At 51.8% G+C, this 25,804-nt stretch overlaps 1 protein-coding gene across 2 annotated transcripts in view; it reads left to right on the forward strand.

Annotated features, from left to right (window-relative positions):
* KSR1 (kinase suppressor of ras 1) overlaps window positions 1–25,804 on the forward strand; it is a 144,937-nt gene that overhangs the window by 82,294 nt on the left and 36,839 nt on the right. For both annotated transcript variants that reach the window (XM_059908958.1, XM_059908959.1), the window contains exons 2-3: window positions 287–427; window positions 23,888–24,035. In XM_059908958.1, coding sequence (XP_059764941.1) covers window positions 287–427; window positions 23,888–24,035 — 289 coding nt within the window. The remainder of the gene's footprint in view (window positions 1–286; window positions 428–23,887; window positions 24,036–25,804) is intronic.

Genomic DNA, 25,804 nt, shown 5'->3' on the forward strand with positions numbered 1-25,804 from the left:
TCTTCCATTTAACCCGGTTCTGTCTTCTGCCCAGTCTCGACAATTACTCTCTGAAGAACGTGGTCCCGAGAGGGGAGGCCGTGCCAGCCAGCCTTGGGTGGGGTAAGGGGTGGTTCTCTAGGGTTTCCTGCTTCACCCTGTTTGAATGGCAGCAGAGGGGGCACCTGGCAGGACCCTGTCCTTATCACACGGCTCGTGTTTGCCAGAGCTCCCCATATCATGCTTGGGGCTGCCACGTACACGTGCCCCGAATGAACCCACTTTTCTTTTCCTGGACTTCCCGCAGGCAAAGCTGGTCCGGTACATCTGCAAGCAGCGACAGTGCAAGCTGAGCGTGGCTCCCAGCGAGAGGACTCCGGAGCTCAACAGCTACCCTCGCTTCAGCGACTGGCTCTGCACCTTTAACGTGAGGCCGGAGGTGGTACAGGTACGTGGGCCAGGCTGTGGGGATTGGGGTCTGGGGGTGGGGTATGGGGGGGGTAGTCAAGCAAAGGGACCACGCACAAACCCGAGGACCAGCTCCACTGTGGCTAGTGCTCTATACTCAGGAAAGGGATGTGGGGAGATGGCAGCAACAGGAGGGACTCAGGGTACATGTGGCTCTAGTATGTGTCCTGGGTGCCATCGCTTAACGAGCCAGACAGCCTGACCACACCACTCATAGGTTCGCCGTGAGGACGGCAGCCGACATTTCTGGAAACGTCGGCTGTGCAACAGACACTGTGTTAAACACTCTGTGCAGAGAATCTCACTTCATTCTCACAAAACCCTGTGAAGGAGTTACTATCATTATTGCCATTTTATACTTGAGAAGATTAAAGCACAGAAGGGTCAAATAACTGGTTTAAAATCGTACAGCTAGTAAATGATAGCTTTGGAATTTGGAAGCAAGGGTCTGAGTTTAGTTTTCTCCTGTAACTGCAGTAATATATTATTTTCCTTCCTTTGTTCTCTCTTGCCATCCATCCAACCTACCCACCCACCTACCCACTAACTAATCAACCAGCTTGCATGGAAAGGGTCAGGGGTCCAGGACAGCTCTCACGGGACATCAATAAATCAATGCTTGGCAGGTGTGATTCACCCAGCCAGGTCTTTTAAATCCTTTATTTCTCTTCTAAAATTAAAAAGATGGACTCTTGCTATTGTTTTAAAAGTAATATGAATTCATTTTATACTTTATTCATTTACACTTTGGAAAACAGAAAAGGGAGGGGAAAAATCACATACATATTCCCACTACTCAGAGAAAAATCTGTGATCATTAAGATTTTTGATTTTTTCCTTCTAGTCTTTTTTTTTTACCCTAATAGTTAAGTCTTTAAAAAACCTCTAGTGGGTTAGACCTGTGCTGTCTAGTAAGGTAGCTAATATTGTGACTTGGAATGTGGCAAGTCCACACTGAGATGTGTTATGATTTCAAAGATATAAATTCAAAGATGTGCTGAATGAAGACTTGATACAGAAAAAAGAAAAGGAAATATTAACAACTTTAAAATTTTAATCTGTTGAGATGACACTATTTTGGATATATTAAGCTAAATAAAATGTGATTAAAAGTAATTTCATAGATATTTACTTTTTAAAATGTGGCTGCTCAAAAATTTAAATTTAAGTATGTGGCTTGCATTATATTTCTCTAGGGCAACACTGGTTTAAACCATCCTGAATAAACAATTTTATATTTTGCTCTTATCATTTGACCTGCTAACCAGCCTGTTTTTCCCGTATTTTCACACTTAGTAACCCCCAGCCTTTTTTTAAGTGGACGCATAATGTTGAAGTGTATGTGCTGTAGTTTACCAGGCAGAGATTAATTCCAGTTGTTGACTATTATATATAACAGGTGGTTAATATTATTTGGGAAGCTATTTGTGTATTTAAGAATTTTCCCTAGGAGAGATTCCAGGACAGGAGGTGACATGAGCATAACAGGTTTTGGGAAGGGGGTGGAAGAAGATGGGAATGAATGGGGGGGACCCACAGGGGCGCTCTCAGCACCTTACATGCTCCCGGCCCTGGCCCCGGCCCCAGTGGCCCTCATATTTGTGGCATATGCCGGCTTTTAAGAAACTGGCAGAAAAGAGTTGGTCCATGTGAAGGTTGAGGGAAACTGTTTTGTGAGCTGGAGGTACCTTGGGCATCATTAACAGTTCTGCGTACGTGTAACACATAATATGTATAATGTATATGTATAATAACACATAATATGTAATATGAACTTCACCTCTCTACATCTCTCCATCTGTCTCCCCACCCACCCATCCCCACCTGCCTAACAGTTTTCTGCCGTACAGGAAGGAGATCCAAACATATAATGGTTAATCCATGGTGACAGATTTAAAATCATGGGCTTGGAGACTAGGAAGAACTGAATGGTCCCTCCAGCTCCCCAGGCCAACCCCTAAAATTTCTCTAGGGGCTCCCCACCCCTCCCTAAAATCTCAGGATGAAGCCGTTTCCCCTCACACTCACGTCTGTAAGCTTAAGCTGGAGATACTGGAGCCCCACGAGGGCAGTGACTTGCCCAGCATCTCATCAGTGTTATCCCTACTTGGCTGTGAGGACCACCAGGTTCAGAGTGGCCGAGGGGCTCTATGAGGGTCCCAGAGCTAGTAACAGGGACACACTTGAGGTTCAGACCTGGGCCTGCTGGACTCCGAACTGTGCCTTCTAACTTCCTTTCTTGGGCCTGAGACATCTCTGGCAGATGGCTTTGCTCCTCAAGGGGTTTCCCTCAGATCTCCAGAGATGCGAAGTGTGCAGGAGACCCAGCCCCACCCATGTCAGTCTTTGAGACAGGAGCCAGCTGTGCCCAGGGCAGAAGCCAGTACCACGAAGGCTGGCTACAGAGGCTTTTTTGGCCTCTGGGGAGCACTCTGGTGGCAGCCAGTACAGGGGTCTCCCAGCCGGGTCCAGAGGTAAAGCGGATCCTGAGTCAGGTGATGTTTGAATCACAAAGTCATGCGTGCTAGTCAGAGCTGGGTGGTAAATGAGGGGCGAGCTCCTTTGTGCTCATTGGTCAGGCAGGCAGGAGAGCCCAAGAGCCAGGTGTATTTGGGAGCCAGGATGCTAGCTGGCGTGGAGCACTGGGGCAGAGTCTGAGCAGAGAGCTGTGTGGGGATGGCGGGCTCAGGGTGAGACGGCACGAGCGTCTCCAGTTGCTCAGTGACTCTTGCCCCAAGACATACTGCAGACCCGTCCACCTCCCTCCATGTCTCCCTTCCCCCGCCACCATGGTCCAGGCCCCCATCCTCTCTCGCCCAGACTCCTGCAGCAACCCTGGAACTGCCTCCCTGCTTTATCATTCACCTGCTTCATTGCATTTTCCACACAGCAGCCAGAGTGCCCGCGAAGAAACGTAAATTGGATCACGTCACTTTCCAGTGCTTCCCACTTCTTTCCGAATAAACACCAGATGCCTCACACACTTTGACCTCTGCCCGCCTCTCTCTGGCCTCATCTCGCTCCCCCTCCCCTTCGCTCCCTCTGGTTTGACCTTTGCACCCACTCTCCTGCTCCCTGGAGTGCTCTTTCCTAGGCTCAGCCCGTGGACATCATTCTAGTGTGTCAGGTCTATTGTCACTTCCTCCAAGCAGTCTTCCCTGATGATGTGGCCTAAAGGTCACGCCTATCTTTCATTTTCTACCAATGCACTTTGGCTGATGTTCTCAAGGACACCAATCACTTTCTGGAGTTTCTGTAACTTATTTGTTGCTCGTGGTCTGTCTCCTCTCCCGCTGGAGTACAAGCTCCGTGAGACAGGGACCTGCCTGCTCTGGTTGTTGGTCACAGAATCCCCTTTGAGTATGGGGCCTGATGTGATGACTGTTTGAGAAGAAGGGAGGAAGGGTGGATCTCATCATGACATGGTGGATGTACCCTGAGTCAAGGGTTTGGTCCTGAGTGGGTGGTGACACGGGTTATTCCAGGGTCTGGCTTTTCAAGCCTGTAAGATAGGCCACCGTTGGGACTATAGCCCCATATAGTCATGCCCAGCTGCCCATGAGTCAGCCTCTGGAAAGACCCCTGGGAGAGTTGGTGCTCCCAGGGGAGGGGGCCTTCTCCAGGAAGGCCGGAGCCCCAGGGAGCCCTTCTGACATACGGACCACCTTTCATTTATTAAGGGGTTGTGCTTCCAAAGGCCTGACCAGTCTCTTGCTGGGAGGCCTCTGTAGTGTGATTATGGGTCTGCACCATGACTAAGGGGCTCCTGGGACCCCGCAGGGTCTCCTGCTCAGTTTGCCTCAAAACTGACATATAGAGAGCACACCTGGCGTGTAGTACAAGTGCTGTGTATGCACTGAGTCCTCGCTCTCTGCCACGTCTCTCTCCTGCCTCTTAGAAATGCCTGGGTTCTTGGCCTGGCTCTGGGAAGCTGGCCAAACCCTTAACCTCCCTAAGCCTCAGTTTCCTTCTCTGTAAAATGGGGGAGTAACCCATGTGCCATGTGTTCGCTGAGGCAGTTGTGAGGGTCAAGCACTTCGAGGCACTGTGGTGTTTGCTGGGGTGGAAGAGGGAAAATTAAGGCAGTTTCTTCACCTCATCCTCAGCTGCCATTATTTCTGAGTGAGAGTCAGACCCAACAGAGACTGTTGGAGGCTTGTACACCAGGCAGCTGTAAATAGCCATTAGGGGAGTGGATGGAAACAGGGGCTGGCTGGGGGGCAGCTTTCTGAATCAAGAGGCAGTGGGAGTTGGCCGAGGACTTAAGACAGAAGGCAGCACATGGGACCAACTGGAGCCGGGCCCAGTGTCCGCCTCCCACCTCCTGCTGCTCCCAAGGGCCACACATGGGCATCCTTACCACCATTGGCATCCTCACCGCCGTCGTCACCATCACCGGTGGGCTGGAGGAAATGAGGCCAGAGGGGCTGGGGAGCAGGAGAAGGGCAGGCCAGGCTGCCTGGGTTTTAAGGACCACAAGGAAACACTGGCCAGGTGTCACTCCATCTTCCTCCAGACTCCCCAGACCCTTCTTCTCAAGATTAGTCTTTTTCTTCCCCCCAGATCTCATGTCAGTTCTTGGGCTATGGGCCAGAGTGTCCTGAAGGTTGGAAAGACGGCTGTTTCCTTTAGAAATCCCAGCCCCTTCTGACCGGGGAGGAGCTGCCTTCACTCGCTGTGCTCCTTAGAGTTTCTCCTTGCCATGGGGGGGGGGCGGCGGGGGCAGAGTTAGAGTAGCTCCGGACCTGGCCTCAAGGCCAGCCCTGGGGCGTTGGCCTGTCTTGTTCTGTTTCTTAACCCGGGCAGTTGTATGGACTCTGGCACCCACCCCACCCTGCCAGGCCTTGATGCATCCTGTGTGCTTTCAGCCAGAATTGGTTCGAGAATAGGTGCAAATTTCAGAAACCAAAGTTCCAAACAGCACGAAAGCCCCATGCCTTTCCAAAGTTGGCCTCAGAGACAGAATCCTTTGACTTCCGAATGTCATTGAAATCATTGTTTATTTTCTTAAATAAATGTTTTCTTTTGGAATAGTTTTAGATTTACGGAAAAGTTGCAGAGAGAGAGCAGAGTTCCCGTATGTACCCCTTACCCAGCTTCCCCCATCATTAACATCATACGTTACCAGGGTACATTCGTGGAAACTCAGAACATGGCATTGGTACATGACGATTAATTAAACTCCAGACTCTATTTGGATTTCACCAGTTTTTCCATTACTGTCCTCTTCCTGTTCTAGGTTCCAATCCAGGGTACCACATTGTTTTTATTCACATCCAAATTTCCTTTTTTTTTTTTTTAGATGCTGAAATGGGATCATAGAATATATATCATCCTGTGGGTTTTTAGTCTGAATCTCATCTCTGTGTTAGTCCATGCAAACCCACCTCATTCTTCTTTAGCAATAGAGTAGGAAGAGGTTGGATTTCTCTGTGGTATCTTAGGAATGGCTGTGTTGGAGGGGTGCCCACCTGTGCACATAGAGGCCCACACAGAAGGCATCAGCTTATGCCCAGAAGAAGCCAGGTGCCCAGCAGCATGGCACCTGGCATATGGGAAGCCCTTGGCAGATATTTGCTGGTGAAATGTGACTGAGGAATGAGCGAAAGTCACAGTGGGATGGAGGCTGGGGGTGCCAGACTTGAAAACGGGGTCTCTACCTGTCCTTTTTCTGTCTGGCTTTTTGGGAAAGGGATCAAAATCCATGAAGTCTGGCAATTTCCTTGTGCTGAGCTATGGGGGTGCATTGGTGCAGTCAATACCCCCAAGATGATTTGCCCCAGGGCTGCTCCCCGAGGCCTCTGGGGATGGTCTTTGTGTGATGGGACTTGTCTCTTCAGCCTCTTTGAGTTCTCTGCTGATCTTGAGGCTTCATGGCTTCGTGACCGGGGCTCTAATTTTTCCCCCAGGAAAATACCTGCATCATACGTGTGTGTAGCCATGTATCCATGTATAACCTCCTCCTTCCTTTTCAAAATCGCTTTCCCAGGATCTGGGCCTCTAGGGTTATCTAAATAGTATTTCAGCTTCATCCTTAGATTGTGGTCACCAGTTTGTGGCCATACCGTTTCCAGGAAAGAATGCCCTCCTGCTGGATGAAGAGAGGGGACGGACGTGGAAGTGGCCGCAGGGCGGTGTGGCACTTCTGGGTTTCTGGTGTGGATGAAGGGACTCTGCACTCTTCCTCCTCTTCCCACCGGGGACACATCTCAGCCCTCGGCGTCTCCAGAGCCTGCTGCAGGCACTCTGACCTGTGTGACACTGACTCCTCTTCTCCCTCCTCTGTGGATGCTGGAGACGGGCAGCTCTGGAGATGCCTTCCTCTATTCACCCAACCATCAGTCCTTTGTCTAGAGTGACACTGTCCAATAGAACTTTCTGTGATGCTAGAAACATTCTCTTCTGCCCTTTGCAGTGTTGTAGCCACCAGCCACATGTGGCCCGGCGGGGGACACTTGAAATATGTGTAGTGCGACGGAGAAAGTGAAATTAAAATTTGTTTCTATCATACGGAATTTTAATTTAAATAGCCATTTGGCAGTTGCTGTGATTGGGCAGCACAGGCCTGGAGCCCGTGCTGCTGGGGCCGTGTGCTGAGAGCCGGGATGCTAAACACGCTCTCCCCAGTGCCAGGAGCTCTCGGGCTGGCGGGAGATGCACGATCAACAGCTGGCACCGAGTGCCCGGACGGAAGCCAGCCCGGGGTCTGTGGAAGCAAGCGGGCAAACTCACCGTGGGTGCTAGCGGGGGGCTAGCCTGGCGGGAAGGGGAAGGACACACTAGACAGAGGGAGGGTACAGTAACTGCAAAGACCCCGGGGTCTGGGTCTCAAAAGCTGGTGCCGTCCTCACGGGAAGCGTTTGCAAAGGGCTGGTCCGGGAGGAGATCGGTGAGGAAACAGGGTCGGTTCGTGGATCTCTCCATGAGTGGAGCGTAGGGGTTGGGGTTTTATCTGGGAGATCATGGAAGGGTGTGTGCACGAGAGAGGAAGACAGAGAACATTAGGATTGTTTGAAGGAAAGTAGAACTCCTCCTAGTGAGAAGGCTGGATTCATCGGGGCTGGGGGTGGGTGGGTGGAAGGTGAGACAGTGCCCCTGGCTGGTGAGGAGTGGGGAGCAGGTCTGGAGGGTTGGGGGGACTTCGGGACGAGGGAGTGAGCAGGAGACTGAGTTTAGAGGCAGGGCCCCTTCCCGGGGCATCTAGAGTCACACTCTGTGACTATTTCCACCCCCTTCCCCATCTATAGGTTAAAAACTAAAAATCACAGCTTCACGTTCCGGCTGCAGCTGGGGAAATGATTTCAGAGCCGGCTGGCATGGAGCCGTGTTTTTTTCTTCAGCAATTTCCCTGTTGGTAGTTGTTAAAGGAAGCGGCAAGCGCTGGCTGGGATCAGTGCTAGGAGGGAGCCTGGATGATGCGGAGGCTGGATTCCACAGGCCGCAGGGTCCCCGAATAAGGTCTCGCTGGTGGCGTGTTTTGAACTGAAGATGCAGGCGGGTCCGGTAAGGGGTTTTTGTGGTGGCCCCGACTAGGCAGGTTTCCCTTCCCTCTGTCCGTGCATTCCCATGTGTAAAAGTCAGGCCTTCTCTTGGGGATGGGGAAGAAAGCTGCCTGACCTCTGCCACCATCTTGGTTTCCCATTGGCTGGGAGTGGCTCTGGCTCTGTGGGCCCCGGGATGTAGGCCTTGTGGAGCGGGAGGCTGTGTAAGATTCGACCAGAAGAGTGAACAGGTATTTGGCTCCCGGGTTCAGCTTTAATAGACATGAATCCTGCCACCCTCGCGCCTAGCGTCTCCTCACATCCCTCTTCCCGTCCCCACCCTCTCCCTTTGGGAGCCAGAGGCCCCGCCATCCTGACAGCCTGGCTCTTTGGCATCTGGAAGCCTCCTCGGAATGCAGCACACACCCTCACCCAGCCACATGCAGGGATCCAGGCCAACAATCGGCCCCACCGGCCTGGGGCTGCCGCCATACTGAGGAATTGAGATCTTGGGCGCTGATCTCGGTACCAGCCCAGTGCGGCTGGGAGGTGGAGGCCTGGGTGGTGGACTGCCATGTGGGCATCACCCAACCAGTCGGGAGAAGACCTAAAGTCGGGATATGGGAGGAAGAGGGCAAACTACAAGGCAGCATTTTACAGATACCATCCTCTTTAATCCTTATACCTTGGGTGGTGGGTGGGGGCCGTGGGAGAAACACTATGATCCCCACTTTATAGCTGAGCAAACCGAGGCTCAGAGATGTTGAGTGACATGTTAGCGACACACAGCGAGCCGATAGGCAGGTCAGGATTCAAACTCACGTTCTTGTGACTCCAAATCCAGGCTTCCTTCCCCTGACAGATTTTGTCATCTGACGTCTTACCCAGAATAGCTCAGCCTGGGGCCATTGTATGTAGTTGTGTAATTGAATTGATCTTTATTTCTTCCAATCTTCCTCCCTCTCCCCTCCCCCTCCTGCTCCCCCACCCTCTCCCTCTCTCTCAATCTTTTTCTTTCTTTTCTTTTCTCCTGCCTTTCTCCCCTCCCCCATTTTTCCTTTCTCTTCCTCCCTCCCTCTATCCTTCCTCCTTTCCTCAATCCCTTCCTTCTTTCTTTCCTTTCTATCCATTTATTCTACATACAATAATCACTTACCTTGTGCCAGGTACCCAGATAAATTACCACAGGGGATTCATTGATGAGCAGAGTGCAGTCTGCCCCGGAGGGCTTACAGGGTGGTGGGATGTACACATCTCCAAATAACCACGGGGCAAAGCAGACTGACGGGTCCAGAGGGAGGAAAGGATGAAATGTGGGGGGGTGGACACAGAGCTGAGGGCGTGCTCACTTTCCTCCTATTTGTCTAATCATGCGTTCGCCCAGTGAACGTGCACTTACCTCCTGTTCTGTGCCAGGTGCTGCCCTAGGCATTGCCTGTGAGCTCCTGTCTTTACAGGACTTGCAGACATCACTCCCTCCCATTGATGAAGTGATTTATTTTTCTGATCGTGAACCAAAGTGCCCTCTTTTAAGCTTTGAGCGAGGAGGTGCGCCTGATTCCTAGAAATCAGAAAAATCATGAGATGACGGCTCTGCTTAGCCCGCACTGGTTGGCATTTTTGAATGGTGAGCCCATCTCCTCAATCCTTTCGATTTCTGGGCTGCCAAGCCCAGCGAAAACTGACGAGACCGAAAGTCCCACGTGGGCAGGGACCTGGCTGTCTTGTTCACTGCTCTATCGCCAGTGCCTGGCGTGTAATAGGTGTTCTTGTTGAATGACTGAATCTAAATAAGATTATCCAAAGAGTTTTGGTCTCTTAGGTCTCAGGAACTCTCTCATCTGAGCTAGTGAAGGTTGAATTGCAAGGGTCTCTGGGGAGGATTTTGGGGGCTGCCGATGGCCTGCTGTAGCCTGGGGTTCCTGAGCTGCCTCTGGTTTCCACTGGCAACGGGCTGGACTTGAGCATGACTGTGTGCCTGTAGCCTCCTCTGGGGCCACTAGCTCCTGGGTTGTCAGCTGTCCACCTTCTCCAGGGACTGCCTCAAACGCAAAATTGCTCTAGAACAGATCTGCCCAGCTAGATATTGGGAAATCCTTGTGTCAACACCACACTGTTTTAATTATCTTAAAGCAAAAAGTCTCTTCTCTCATTACTCTTCTTTTTTTTAAAAAAATCAGCATATAAATTTCAGTGGTCCTTGCTTCCAGCTATATGCCTTTGGGCAGGCAGCAAGATTAGAAAGAAAGATCGCTTAAGAGCGTGACCTCTGGAATTAGACAGCCCAGACCCTGCTGTTGGGAGGCAGACATAAGCTTAACTCTGCCACTTGCCAGTGGTGTGACCTTGGATAAGTCCCTTACCTCTCTGAGCCTGTTAACTCATCTGTCAGCTGCTCTAGCTAGAAACTGAGGAGTCATTTCTGATTCCTTCTGCTTCCTCCACCTCGACATTCAGTTGACTAGCAAATCCCACCAGCTCTATTTCCAAATATATATCCCCAATCCATCTATGTTTCTTTTTCACCACTGCCACCTCCCTAGTCCTAGCTACTGCATGGACTTGTGCAGTAGCACCTACATCACTCTTTGTATCACTCTTGCCCTTCCCTCCATTTCATTGTTCATGAGCCAAGAGTGATTCTTCTTAAAACCCCAGTCCAACCACCTCACTTTCCTGAGTACAGTCCTTCACTGGTGTCTTGTTGCGCTCAACATACAATCCAGACTCCTCACCATTACCTTCAAGGCTCTGGAGCATTCGGTATCTGCCTCCTTCTGTGTTGCCTCCTGCCCCTCCTCACTCTTCCCCTCATGTTAGGACAGGTCAGGTTGTTTCCTGTCATAGCCCAGGGCCTTTGTGTGTTCTGTTTCCTCTGCCTGGAAATTTCTATACTCTCATGGCTAGCACCTTCTCGTCCTCTGACAGGAGCTTAAGAGTCAGCTTTTCAGAGAAGCCATCCTGTCTAAAATTAGATGCCGCCCCCCAGTCATACCCGCCACTTTGTCTCAGTATGCTGTTTCCTTTTAGCACTTATTCACAAATCTCAATTACGTATTTTAGTTACTTTTGAATTTGTTTTTTATTGTTTCCTAATAGGATATAAGCTCCCTAAGGAAAGAGACTATATTTTTTGTTCACTGCTGTATCCCCTGTGCTGAGTAAGGTGCCTGGCCCACCCTTGCTATTCAGTAGCTGTCTATTGATTGGATGGATGGATGGATGGGTGGATAAATAGGTAGAGGATGACATGGTACCAGGGCACTTAGTAAGCACTTACTAAGTAAAAGCTATTATGTTCTCCTACTTCTAGTTAGAACTCTTCTGTAGCAAGTTCCAATATAAACCGGCTTAAAGAAAACAGGCTTTTATCAGCTTAGGTAATAAAAGTCCAGGGAAGTCTGGATGCAGGGGCTCAGATGATGCTATTAGAGCTCACTTCTCGGACAGGCCCACTCCACATGGCAGTTATGAAGGGCACAAGCAGCTAAGCTTCACTTTCTTTCAGCATAGTAGTGGTGTTTCCTATTGAGAGCTTCTTACCCTAGAACTGTAGCTGAAAAATCCCAGAGAAGGCTCTGATTGGCTTGTCTTTGGTCATGTGCTCATATCAGAACCAATCACAGAGCTAACAAGACAGAGAACTCCAGTTGGCCCAAACTAGGTCATAGGTTCAGCCCTTTGGCAGAAAGGTGGCGAGCCTGAAGGGTCAGGGCCACCTACACTTGGGAATTGGGTCTTGGAGGAAAGAGAGCCCCGCTGACAGAAGAAGGACGCACAGACACACACTCTCACTCCCTTAGATAACAATAACTGTTGCTACTGTAGCTCCCCATCCCCCACCCTCACCAGGGGCTCTCCATGGGGATGGGTCACCTTGCTTTCCCCTGGGGGGGGACCTTGCGGTGACCATTGTGCCCGCCTTTCCCAACAGTGAGCAGAACTCCTCTGTCTGTGTAGGAGGCAAAGGGCCTCAGGCTCAGAGGTGGTTCGTCAAAGGCCCAGACCCTGGCAGGGGTTCTGCAGAGATCGTGTTTCTAGGATATAATAGGTGAGTCTATTCTTCAGTTTTTGTTTTTAATAACACTTCTCATTTTCTTCACTATGATAGTAATAAATATTTATTTTAGAAAGTATAGAAAAGCAAAGAAAATAGGTCATCTGTAATCCTGCACAGAGGTAATGATTGCTTCTTGGCTTTTCAGGGTGTTTTTTTGTTTTTTGTTTTTTCTTAATATCCAGTAATTTATATGTATGTTCCTTTTCAAAATGTGAAAAGTGTAGAAATTAAAGAAAACAATACTACTATTAATTGATGGTTTACCTCATAATCTTACTACTAAGAGGAAATGATGGAGACATTGTGGTGCATTTCCTTCCAGTTGGCCTTTGCTGGTTGATTTTTCTTTTCTTTTTCTTCTTTTTTAAATGTCATTTATTCGTGAATTTATGCTGTGATTCTTTAGTGAGTGTTCCCAATGTGCCTGGGACTGAGCTGTGAGCTTTACGTGGAGCATCTCGTTCAGTCCTCCCGATAACCTTCTGGGGAGATGTCTTACTCCATTCCGTTCTGGCTGCTGTAACAGAAATACCGTAGAATGGGCTAAGTAGCTTAAAAACAACAGATATTTATTTCTCACCGTTCTGGCAACTGAGAAAGAAGTCCAAGATCAAGGTGCCAGCAGATTCAGTGTCTGGTGAAGATCCACTTCCTGGTTCATAGATGACCGTCTTTCTGCTGTCTCTTCACATGGCGGAAGGGACCAGGCAGCTCTCTGGTGTCTCTTTTATAATCAGGGCACTAATCCCATCCTAAGGGCTCCACACTCATGACATCCCAAAGGCCCCACTAATATCATCACATTAGGATTAGGTTTCAACGTACTAATTTTGGGGAGAACACAAGTGTTTAGTCTGTAGCAGGAGGCAATGCTTTTATCCCCAGTATAGGATAGAGATAGAGAAACTGACAGTGTCACTTACCCGAGGTCACCTAGATGGTAAGTGGGGGAGCCAGGATTCATACCCAGGAAGTCTGGCTCCAAAGTTGGGGTCACAACACACACACTTTAAATTCGCGTGGACGGGACCATGTTGTATGTTCCCTCTGTGATGCCTGAGCATCTTTTTAAAAATTTCATCGAAAGTAACATTTTCTAAAGCTAATTACAAGTGTTCATTGTAGGAAAATTTGAAAATGTAGAAAAGCTCAAAAAAGAAAATAACCCCCCCCCACAACCCCACCAGTCACTGCTAGCAAGCCATATAACTTTGTACATTTCTTTTTTCCAACTACACATAGTCAAGTTCACTGTTTTTGGTGTACAGTTCTATGAGTTTTTGTTTTTTAAGTATATATTTTTAAATTTATTTATTTTATTTTTGGCTGCATTGGATCTTCGTTGCTGCGCATGGGCTTTCTCTAGTTGCGGTGAGCGGGGACTACTCTTTGTTGTGGTGTGTGAGCTTCTCATTGTGGTGGCTTCTCTTGTTGTGGAGCACGGGCTCTAGGCACGCGGGCTCAGTAGTTGTGGCTCGCGGGCTTCAGTAGTTGTGGCTCGCGGGCTCAGTAGTTGTGGCGCACGGGCTTAGTTGCTCCGCGGCATGTGGGATCTTCCCGGACCAGGGCCCGAACCCCTGTCCCCTGCATTGGTAGGCAGAGTCCCAACCACTGTGCAGCCAGTGAAGTCCCTTCTATGTGTTTTGATAGCTGGTAGTTTGTACGGCTCTTCCTTTGGGTGTCTAAACCACCCAGCCCCAAATCTGTGAGAGCAGCAGGGGCGTTGGAAGCAGTTGGAGTTCATGCGGGAGTGGGGTTTCCCCAGATGATTCACCGGGAGGAGGGAGATGATCGCGCTCCTCGTTGACTCAGGTCAGACGCTTTGGAGGGGGGCAGTGAGGCAGGGAACACCTCTCTGTCTGCAGCCTGGTCTCCCAGATACCCTGGGTGCCTGGCCCCCTGCCCCACACCCGGCCCCCTGCAGCGAGGCCCGCTGGAGCCTCCGTGTCTTACACCCAGCACCTGCTCCGGGAGGTATGTGCTGACTTCCCAGCTCCCCGGCACGGACTATTTTTGGCCGCAGTGACTGTTCACTACAGTCATGAAAACAGAAACTCCTCTCCCTACCTCCTTCCCTGGGACACTGCACCAGGGACCGGGACAGCTAGGGACCCTGGGCTCGGGCCCCTCGTCATGCATTGCCTGTGGAGCTGGGTGATGGCCAAGGCTACAAGGAGCACAGGGACCCCACCACCCGTGGTGCTGCGCGAAGCACAAAGCCTGGACCAGCGCGGGCTGGAGGGTTGCGAGGTAGGCACTGGGGGCTGGAATCAGGTGGCCTTTGCATGAGAGCCTGGAAGGAGTGTGTTTGGCTGGGCTCCGGGTCCTTGCTTTGCTGTCTATAGAACACATCTGGAGAAATCAGCATATTGGGGTAGCACATGCCTTCCACTTCATTATTTCATTCCCTTTCTTTTTTGCAGTTAGGTGGCTGGTGGGGACCCGTCGGAATCTTACTGAAATAGGTCTCCCCCTTCTAGTGAATGGTTTTGGGCCCGTTTGTGCTTTTGGTCTGAACAGGGCACACACTTGTTTTGAGCCTACTTCTTCTGCCAGGAGCTTAAGAAACCAGCGTTGTATGGGCAGGCCCAGCCCTGTCTCAGTGCTTCTGGTCAACCAGATAAGGGGGGCCAAGCCCTATAGAGGCTATGAGTGCTAGCTTTGGAGGTACATGGACCAGGGTCCAATCTAGCCTCCATCGCTCACTTGCTGTGTCTTAGGTGAGTAACCTAATCTCTCTGAACCTCAGTTCCCTTAGCAACTAAGCAGTTGTGCCCAGGCCACTTCACAAATGGCCGTAGTACCAGGAGTTGTTAATTTATGATTAGATTGGTTGTGAAAAGAGGAAGCATGTCAAGAAGCTGAGTGAGAATCAATGTGCCACAGCCCTGGGTGGGTCTTAGTGCTCAGCTCAGAACCTGGGTGTTTGGGTGTAGCTGGTGATGTGCGATTTGCTTCTTCTTTACAAAAATAAGAAAGATGTGTCACTGAAGTGGGCATGGGTCGGGGTGGGCAAGAACATGGAGCCGAGGATTTCTGCCCACCCACCATCTTTTGAGTCACCAAGACATTAGGGACTTGCCAGGCTCCAGGTGAGGCCATGAGCCCAGGACCCCACTGCTTCCAGATTCCAGAGGGCTCTGGACCCATGAGGTGAGCACCTGGCATGGTGTCCCTTAGGCCAGCACCTTTGGAAAAGATCTTCAGGGCAGATCTCAGGGAAGTCTTCCCTTTGGCTCACCTCTTAGAGCAGCTCAGAAAACCTGTAAAGGAATGACACCTTTACATCTGGGTAAGGAATGCCCACCGTGGAAAATGGTGACTCTCCCAGGGGTCGGTACATCCTGGTGTTGGTCCCCGGTGTTGGTCAAGGTCACCAGGGCCTTGGTCCTGGTGCTGCTGTTCTGGGTGACACAGGCAGGTCCCCTCCCCTCTCTGGGCCTCGGTTTCCTCCTTTGTAAAATGAGTGTTGGACTAGAATGTCTCTAAGGGTCCTTTGAATTCTGCCATTGACCTTGGCAGAGAAAGGGTTTTTCTCCTTCTTTCTTCACCAGCCTCATGAATACCCATTGGCCCCTTCATACCCTCAGCCCCTGGTGGCTCTGGCGATGGCCTCCTTGGCTTGAGTCCTGGCTCTGTTGCTGCTCTGGGGCAGGAGTTGTTTACAGGGTTTCTGGAAAACTACAGAGAGGGGCTGCCTCCCTCCAGGGTCTCCCGAGAGATCTCAGTCTCCCGCTTGGCCATTGTGGGACAGCTCTGAAACAATGGGCCCCTGTCCTCAGCCAAGTAGCCTGCCTCTCAGGTGTCCAGCTCTGGGCTCATGTCCCGCAGCCTGGTTCATCCCCCCTCCCCGCCCTGGACAGACAGACTGATAAACAGCCCCAAAGGACAGACAGTGTGCTGAACACTGGGACGTGCCCCTCTGGTGGAGGGGGTCTGTGATTTGTCTCCTGGCCCTGCAGGAGGGCCCACCAGACCACCACTGGGACCAGGCATGTGCCAGGGCCCTGAGCGAAGTCTCTGTGCCCTGAGGCCCGTTTGCCAGTCTGGGTGCTCTGCCGTGGGGCCGGGCAGGGCGCCCTGACTGGCTGCACTCAGAGCTCTCATGCTGCGGACGCGGAGGAGACAGAGTAGACTTTCTGGGAATCCTCACTTGACTGGTATGTTTGTCCAGGGGAGAACTGGGAGCGGGAGACAGCAACAAAGCTGGCCGCAGACATGGTCACACCTGAGAGCCCCTGTTTATTTCTGTCGGTGCCTTTGCCCCCAGGAGAGCTGGGGAGGTGCCCTGCTCCCTGCAGCCTCTGCAGAGGATCACTGGGCATCCCAGTTCGCCAGGGCTGTCGTCCTGGGCAGTTCCTCACAGCGCTCCCGCTTCCCGTCTCAAAAGTGTCCCCGTTGGGATGGCCCATTGCACGCTCACCACCGCCCTCCGGAGGCCCTCCTCTTCACCCAGCTGCCGGCCCACTGCCACCCTGCTCGTGCATCTGCTGTATCAACAAGGGACGCCACGAGGGCCTGCAGGTGTGGGGAAGCTGCTGCCCTGGAGCGGGGCTGAGGTGGTGAGAGGCCCCTGACCCCTCCAGCTTCCCCCGCTCTGGCCCCTCCGCACTGCCCTGCTCGTACGGGGAGGGACTCCCCACCTGCCTGTTCCCTAGAAGCCAAGTGTCACCCAAGGGCTAGTGTAGCTCTTTGGCTGCCATCAAACCCTCCCCCTTCCTACCCGGACCCCAGTCTTACGTTTGAATGTTCTCTTGTTTGTTTGTTTTAGAGTATTCCATTTTTGGTTTGAGTTTTACTGTGGAGTCTAGTGGAGAGTCTAGTGGGTTCTTTCCCACAGTGAGCAAGCATCCTGGGGGTAGAGAACCCCCTGCTACAGAAGCCCACCCATCTCCTCTGTCCATTTTGGGAGTAATGTGTATTGGGGGAAGCACACAGCCCCACACCTAGGGGGTGTGTGTGTGTGTCTGGTGTGTGTATGTTTCTCTAATCCTGGTCATCTGGCCATTTTCAAACAGCATCCAGGAGGAGCAGTTTTGGAAATGTGTGTTGATGACACAGAGAAAGGTGACAAAATGTAGGCTGCCTAGACGGCAGACGTGGGCCTGCCTTGCCTTTCCACTGTGTTCCCCTTCTGCTGATTGTGTGCTGGGATTGGATGGGAGAAGACACGTCAGCACGGGGGGAGGCAGGAAGGAAGGAGCAGTGAGACCCAGGGCCACCAGGGAATGGAGCCCAACATAGTTAATGTGTGTTTGTTGAGTGGCTGAATGACCCACGAGGTCAGGGGTTGCTAAATTACAGCCTGTGGGCCAAATCCAGCCCACCACTGGTTTTTACACAGCCTTTCGAACTAAAAAATGGTTTTCACATTTTCAACTGGTAGGAAAAACAAAACAAAGCAAAACAAGGCTATTTTGTGACATGTGAAAATTACATGAAATTCAAGGTTCTGCGTGCATACTTACGGTTTTATTGGCACATAGCCACAACCATTTGTTTCCATATTGTCTATGGCTGTTTTGGTGCCCTGATGGCAGAACTGAGTAGTTGTGACAGAGACCATATGGCCTGCAAAGCTGAAAATACTCCCTCTCTGGCCTGTTCAGAAAAAGTGTGCCAATTCCTGCACTAGGTACCTCGGGAGGAAGAATGGGACCTGGGAGGCGGTCACAAGACAGGCTTTCCCGGAGGGTGGGCCCAGCCGCCTGGGGTGATGGTGGCGGCTGTGGTGAGAGCAGATGCCGCCAGAAGCTGGAGACCTGGTCCCAGGCAGAGTTGGAGAGCACCCGCCTCCTCCAGAGGGCAGGAGGGGGGCTGAGGGGGCCTGGCAGGCCCGCTGAGGGGATTGAAAAGGAATGTAAAGACCCACTGGGAGGCCTCCTGCAGCTGCTTTTAACCCCGCAGCTGGAGCGCATCCCAGCTGGGCATAGGAATAGGGCACAGCGTGGAGTCTGGAAAGCCAGATATGACCTATGATGCCAGGTAGACTCTGGCCTGGGAAAAAGATCTCACTTTATAGAGCAAAGAAGTGGGCACCAGTGCAGGCAGAGCCAGCTGGCTGTGAAGAGGCAGAGGTGGCCGTGCCTCAGCCTCATCAATCAGGCTGTGTGGCCTTGAGCAAGTTACCCACTCTCTCTGAGCCTTACCATCCATCTCAGGCTGTTATGAGGACTGCATGTGCTGACCTCTATAGTTCATCTGACAGAGTGCCTGGCACCCAGGAGATGAGTAATAAATGCTCATCACTCACCCTTTCTTGATCCCCTTCTCCTGCATCCCTCCACCTCCACACCACTTTCTGAGGCTTTTAAGCCCAGACATACTAATGCGTAGGCCAGAGACAGCCACTCCCTGAAGGGTCCACCAGGCTCCCCGCTCTGTGGGCCCCTACCCTGCCTAGGAGGGAGGGAGGCACCAGTGTACAGGAGAGCATACCTCCTGGGACATCTATGAGCTTGAGCTAGGCTAGGGTTGGGTTGAAGGACTGTGGGCCTCATGAGAGGACAGGTCTGCCTTCTCAGACCCTTTCTGCCCTGGGCTACTTTAGCCAGACTTAATGCCCTGCAGCCTTTTTGCCTGCATGGTCCTCACCCCCAGATATTTTGATTTGATTGGTCAGAGGCAGGGCCTGGGCATCAGGATCATTTTTTAAAACCTCCCAGGTAATTCCAGGGTGCCACCAGGGTCAAGAGCCACTGATCTGATCTAGCCAAACCCACTCATTTTATAAATGATGAAACTGAAGCCCAGAGAAGGGGCAGGAACTGGCCCAAGGTCAAGAGGGTTCCAAGGACCAAATCTGATCCTTCTTTTGCTGTACTGGTCAGCTAGCTGGGAGGTGGTAGAGAGAAGCCCTCCCGGAAGGGGCTGACTTCTCCCAGGAGGGGCTTTTTCTCATTTTCTAGGGCTGGGATAGTGACTAGGTCCAGAACTGATCCACCGACAAAGCCAGTATCCCCAAGCTGTCCGCTGATCTCCATGGAAACCCCAGGAGGCGCCTGACCCAGGCGCCTACTGCCATAGCCCCTCCTGTGCCTCCCAGAATATCCAACTATTATTATCCAAGTCTCAGCCCTCCCTCTCCCTCAGCGCCAGCGGTGGTGCTCCACTGGTCCTGCCCTCTAATTAGTATCGGAAAGAATAACATAACGTCACCTGCCGGAGACGTAAGTCGTGGCTCGAGGGAACGGGCAGAGGCGGGGAGCCAGTGTGCCCTGGCCTGTGGCCCCGCTGCCCGCCCCCACGCTCACATGCTGACCCGAGGCTGGGTGGACCCAGAGCACCTCCCGTAGCAGGCTGGGCAACCATGTCTCCCCTTCCTGGTTTCCAGTTCACATTTTCTTCTTTAGACAGAGAAGGCGGGAAGGAACCTCCGTCAGGTTCTCCTTTGCCAACTGGAGGCATGGGGGCTCCCGGCCTGGGCTGCCATAGGAACCCCTAGCTATTCTGCCTCTTCTGTCCTAGCCCTCCCACTGAGCCCTGGCCACAGAGGGGTGTGCAGGGTGCCACGTCACCATCCACACGGTTCTGGGGGTCCACCTCTGGCCTCTCTGGTGGGGCCAGTTCCCAGGCAAGCATCTGTGGGGAAGGATCCTGGTCCTTGAATTAAGCCCCAGCCAGGGAAGCTGGCGGACACCTGTGCTCATGCACCAGAAATCCAGGTTCGGCCGATGGACCTTGCGTGCTGGCCGCACTGATTGAGACAGTTACTGCCGTGACTGATCCGTGCTGTGCTCTAGGACTAGACAGAATGCTAGACGGAGACACCAAGTGTGGGCTTGCGTCTCTGTCTTCCTTCAGCCCGGGCCTTCACCCGAGTTCCGTCCTGAGCTGCCACAGCTTCTTGCGGCACGCGGTCCACACACAGGCTGTGAAGCCCGTGGCATTTCCACGGCCCGCCTGACCGGCCACGGCTAGGGGGACGGCCTTCAGTGTCAGCCAGCACAGGTTGCTAAGTATAGACTCCAGGCAGCCCCGTGGCTGCTGGTAAGTCCTGGGACACCATTTGATACCCAGCCTGGCCTGTGACACCAGTTGCCGTCAGCAGCTGGGGTGGGTGGGGAAGGGCGCAGCGTGTTTGGCCCAGCCCGTCCCCACCTTCTGCTGCAGAGAACAGAAGCAGCAGTCTCGTGATCACAGCTTGGGAGTCATCTCCATGCTCCACTGGTCCTGCCCTCTAATTAGTATCAGAAAGAATAACATAACGTCACCTGCCGGAGACGTAAGTCGTGGCTCGAGGGAACGGGCAGAGGCGGGGAGCCAGTGTGCCCTGGCCTGTGGCCCCGCTGCCCGCCCCCACGCTCACATGCTGACCCGAGGCTGGGTGGACCCAGAGCACCTCCCGTAGCAGGCTGGGCAATCATGTCTCCCCTTCCTGGTTTCCAGTTCACATTTTCTTCTTTAGACAGAAGCTGGGGTGGGGTGGGCAATAATTCTCCCTGAAGCAGTGTGGACGCTCAGCCTTGGGCCCGTCTCCAGAATTCCAGGGTCTGGACACCTGGCTTTGAGACAACTTGACATCTTCGTGCGACTCCAGGCAGGTGGAGGCCCTCCCACAGCCTTGGGGCCTCTCAGACCTGAGAGCATTTCAAGGCGGCTTCGCCTGCTGGGTTGTCGACAGGCCCGTGAGTTCAACGTCAGCAGGCGGTGAGGCTCATTCCCTCATTTGCTTTCTTTTTTAAAAAAAATACTTATTTATTTGGCTGCGTCGGATCTTCTTTGCGGCATGTGGGATCTTTATTGCAGTGCTCGTTGGGGGGTGCGTGGGCTTCTCTCTAGTTGTGGCATGCAGGTTTTCTCTTCTCTAGTTGTGGCCCATGGGCTCCAGGGCGCATGGGCTCTGTAGTTTGTGGCACCTGGGCTCTCTCGTTGAGGCGCTCGGGCTCAGTAGTTGTGGCGCAGGGGCTTAGTTGCCCCAAGGCATGTGGGATCTTAGTTCCCCGACCAGGGTTCGAACCCGCGTACCCTGCATTGGAAGGTGGATTCTTTACCTCTGGACCACCAGGGAAGTCCCCCTAACTTGCTTTAGGTTTAGAGATTATCCAGAACAATTGTACCTGGATTACTCTGGTCTGAAATAACTTCCTAAGTCCGACTTGGCTGTGCCTGTGACTGGGAGGGGGAGAATCGCATCCACGTGTGAGGTCTGGTGGAGTTCACAGGAGGGAGGGGAAAGCAGTCCCTGCTGCCTTATTCCCATGGGGTGGACTGATGCCTGAGGTCTCAGGGGAGTGAGAGAAACTTGCCAGCTCATTCGAAGCTGTAAGGAAATACCTTTTTTTCCCTTTTTTTTTTAAAGGGAATGGATTTGAACATATTCTTTCTCTTTGCTTGCTAGAGACAAAGGACTTCCATTTTACAGTATATGTATATGTATATATATATATTTTCCAGAAAGCAGGTAGAAATTAATTCCTTTAATTTACTATGAAAAAAATCATTTTCCCCAAGATAGCTGCTGCATCCCAAGGCTTCTCCCAAGTTCACGAGTGACAGTGGGAAACAGTTGAAGGAGCTTTGGGACCTGGCACACCGGGGTTTCAGTTGTGGCCTCGCCACTTATGAAGTTGCACTGTGTGAGGTCACTGAGCCTCAATAAAATGGGCTTAACAGCATCTCCTTGCTGAATTGTTTTGAGTGGAGACAGTATACAAAGCCCTGAACATATTGTAAAGCACTAGCAAATAGTTTGTAATAATAAATGTAGTTGTTATGCTTGAGAAACTGAAACTTGGTGTGGGCAGAGAGGAAAGGAATATAAAAGAAAAAAAATCTGAATTTGCATTGTAGTTAGATTGGGGATTGGGTTCCTAGGTTTGTCTTTGTGGTCATCAATCCACCAACACCCCCAAATCAAGCAGATACTGGAATCTCCACTTTCGGGAGAACTGCTGAGTCATCACAGCCTTGGGGAAAGGCACATGTGTGAACTGAGGGCACCCCGGGAAACGTGGAGGGTTGTTTTGTGAAGGTCAACATCACTTCCATTTGCTCTCCCCTGACAATATTGCCAAATAGCTTTTCATAGTGAAATGAGGGCAAAAGATGTCAAAGTTGCATTTCAGTGAAGAGTGTTATTGAAGACAATAGAGGAAGACACATTGATTGAACAAAAGCTTCTGCCCTGGGACCATTATCTAATCAGCCTGCTCTCTGTGCTGTTCTTATCAACGGTTTCCCGTTCTCATTTTATCATCTGGAAGGATTTCTGACAACCAGGGGTTTGTCCAAACCAATGATGAGCTTCTTGGTGCTTTGGGGTATCTGTTTATTTCTAATTTTTGGTGTGAGTCATTCTAAACAGCCATGAGATTCTTTCCCACAACCCTGGAGATTGAAGAATATACATACAAGACACAAAGGTGGGGAGAGGGGACACGGCCAGACACCAGGGGCCACATGCCAGGCCTCAGATGTGGCCCCACCCCCCAGGCATCACAAAGCCCCCAAACCATTGCCCTAATGACTCATAGCCAGGATCTTCATCAGGTTCAGTTTTGACACTTGAGTTTAAGATTTATAGCACCATGGACTGACTGACCATAACATTGCTCTCGTAAAATTAGGCACAGCTTGCTAATAAAATCAATGAAAATCAGCTTAGATCAAAAACTGCAAGCTTATATGAATCATTTGATGTGGGATGTTTGGCCTTCCCTGTTATAGAAAATCTGGACACTCCAGAAAGGGGACAACACCCGCCCCCCCCCCGCCCCCCCCCCCCACAAGCTCACCACTGGCCCCGTAGCTCTTTGAGCTTTCCCTCTGCTGGGCCATATCTTATTGCATTGCAATAACTTATTTTCATGTCAGTCACTCCACAAGCCACCTGAGGCCAGGGACGTGTCCAATTGTTCTGAGCTCCAGGCTCCGTATCACATGTGGCTCAAAGTAATCAGAGCCGGAGGGGTTTCCCCAGTCCTTGATGCGTGGAAAGAACATACGCTTTGGAGTTAGGCCTTGACTCAGATATTCGCTCTCTGTATTCATTTTCTTTGCCGTGTAACAAATTACCATGAACTTAGCTGCTTAAACCATCCGTCATATGTTAGCTCACAGTCCTGCAGGAGGAAGACTGGATGGAGAGGTCCCCACGGGCTCGGCCAGCTTCCCTGCTTAGCATCCTGCCCGGCCAAAGTCGGCGTGTCAGCCAGGCTGGCCTCTTACCTGGAAGCTTTGGGAAGAAGTCACATCCAAGTGCGTTCAGGTCTTTGACAGAATCCACTTCCTTGTGGCCTCAGGCCTGAGGTTCCCTTCTTGCTGGTCAGCCAGGGGCCACTCTGTCTCCTCGAGGCCACCTCGTTCCTTCTGTGTGGCCCCTCCATCCTCAGAGTCTGCACCAGTCCTTTCCATGCTTCGGGCATCTCACTTAATATCCGCTACCTTGAAACCTTGGAAGGGTCCGACTGAGAATCAGATAAAGCCGGGTAGTAAGGACCTACACAGTGCTTGGCGAGGGTTAATTCTTTGTAATCCTTCTCTCCATAAGCCAGTTTTATTTGAAACCTATTTTGTCTGATTCAGAGACAGCAAAATTGTAAAGGGCTATCTTTATCTGAAGTACTTGTCATTCTAAAAAGTCGTGGTGATTCATCATTCTCCTGTGTAGAAGAATAAATAAAAAGAGACGAGAAGGGAACGCGCTCTCATCAGAACTTTTCTGGTATTTTTCTTCCTTTCCCCCCAACCCCAAGTTTTGGCATCTCTGCTTCAGCTGCTGTCTCAGAGCGCTGGGGGCGGGGGCCAGGGTTGACTGCTGGTGTCCTCAGACAAGTGGTGGCTCCGGGTCAGAGGCCAGCCCGCCAGCAGCTGGCCCCTGCCACTCAGCGGGAGGCTGGCCCCGGCTGGGAGGAGGATGACCGCTCACCGGCTCTCCGCCTGTCCTGTGCTTCCTCAGGAGATCCTCTGCGAGCTCACGCTGGATGCCCTGCTGGACATGAACGAGGCTAAGGTGAAGGAGACGCTGCGGCGCTGCGGGGCCAGTGCCGAGGAGTGTGGCCGCCTGCAGTACGCCCTCACCTGCCTGCGGAAGGTGACAGGCCTGGGTAGGTAGGACCAGCCCCATCGTCTCCCTCTCCCTCTCCCTTGGCCTGGACACTGGACTTCTCTCCCAGGCTTGGCCTGGTTCCCTGGGTGCCAGGGCTTTTGCTGGGATGGATGACGGGGTGGGGCCAGTGTGATCAGGGTCTCTGGGCCAGCTTGGAACGGCCAGGGTCCACGCTCAGAAAGCGTGTGATGGACCTGACCCGAGGCAGAGGGCTCTCCCTGAGACAGAAGGCTCCCAGATCCCAACTGGGCTGGCCAGTATGAAGCTTTAGCCATCGTTAGGAAGCCCGGGCTGGTCTGCTGGGCAGGGCTGCGTGATTTGCTCCCTGTGGAGCACCTCTGTCGGGCTCTGTGACTCTAATGCAGTTTCCTGCAGTCCAGCCCCCTCCCTCCCCTCTCCCTGCCCTCTCCCTCCCCTCCCCCTCCTCTCTCCATCCCCGCCGGCCAGCCGGCTGGGCTGTGTGCTCAGAAGGCACACGCTGGTGTGGGCTCAGCCTGAACCAAGCCTGAGGAGAGAAACTGTACCTCGTCTCAGCTGTGAGTGTGGACATGGCTGCCTCAGGCGAAGTGTATAATCCTGGCATTATGAATAATGTTCCTTGGGAATTATTTGCAGGCTTTCTAAATCTTGCCCTGGAAACAGCTTCAAATGCCCTTACTTAACGCTCCCAATACTACCCAGATAAGCCTTTAAAATGAGCCTAATGAATGGAATTTGCTCCATTTTTTAATGCGCTGAGCCACTTGTCTTATCTCTGGCTGCCTGAAGCTTAAGGAAGGCGCTGAGGTTTATATTCTACTTGATTTTTTTTCCCCAGAGAGGACTGTGCTTAATTTCTTCCCTGGCCCCATTGTACCAAGTCTTCCTCTGAACACAGAGCCCAGAGCTTCACTCAGTTCAGAAAACCTCAACACATCTGGCCTCTGGCAAGTGCCATGGAATAAACAGGACGGGGACATGGTTAGCAGTCTCGTCCCCACATTTTACAGAGAAGGAGACTGAGCCCAGTGAGGGTAAGGGGCTTCACCAAGGACACACAGCAGTGGGTGGCAGAACTGTGATTTGAGCCTCAGCCTTTGCCACCTGTGCACATTTCACTGTCTTTTTTCTTTATGTCAAGAGAAAAGATATTTCTGATGGATTAATTTAGCCATTGCTGTCAGTCACCTTCAGACAACAGTCAGAAAAAAAAAAGAAAAAAAAGTGCTTGCCACCCAAGCTGGGAATCTGGGGGATCTTGTCAGCCCTCCCGCTCTATGCCTGCCTTGTAAACAGTTGTAGAGGAGCCAGCCATTGGGTGGTGGTGACCCCCGTGTGTTAAGGCTGCTGTCTGTCCGTCCTGGGTGCCAAGATAGGAAGATCACTGATTTACGAAGCACTTCTTATGTGCCAGGCACTTGACACACATGTGGCAACATCCTTTTAAGAGGTGGTGGTGAGCTCCTTTTGTAGCTAGAGCACTGGAGGCCCTGGATGAGTTGTCTGGGGTCCCGCACCTGACACGTGGCAGAGCTGGGCTTTGCACCCAGTTTTCTTCCTCAGAGGGTGCTTTTTCCACTATGTCCCCGAGGAGGTCCTGGGCAGAGAGTCTATTCCAGGTGCTTCTTTCTCATTCCATCTTGGCTTGTGATACCCCTACATCCCCAAGAGGGACCTGCCACCCCCCAGTCCAGGACACAGGCAGGCAGATGGGTCTGCCCAGCAGTGGCTGCACTTCGAGTGTACCTGCTGGGGGCTGGGTGGGTACCTGTGATCACCCTGTCTCTC

The sequence above is a fragment of the Balaenoptera ricei genome, chromosome 20 (genome assembly GCF_028023285.1).
Source record: "Balaenoptera ricei isolate mBalRic1 chromosome 20, mBalRic1.hap2, whole genome shotgun sequence".
Classification (NCBI taxonomy): domain Eukaryota; kingdom Metazoa; phylum Chordata; class Mammalia; order Artiodactyla; family Balaenopteridae; genus Balaenoptera; species Balaenoptera ricei.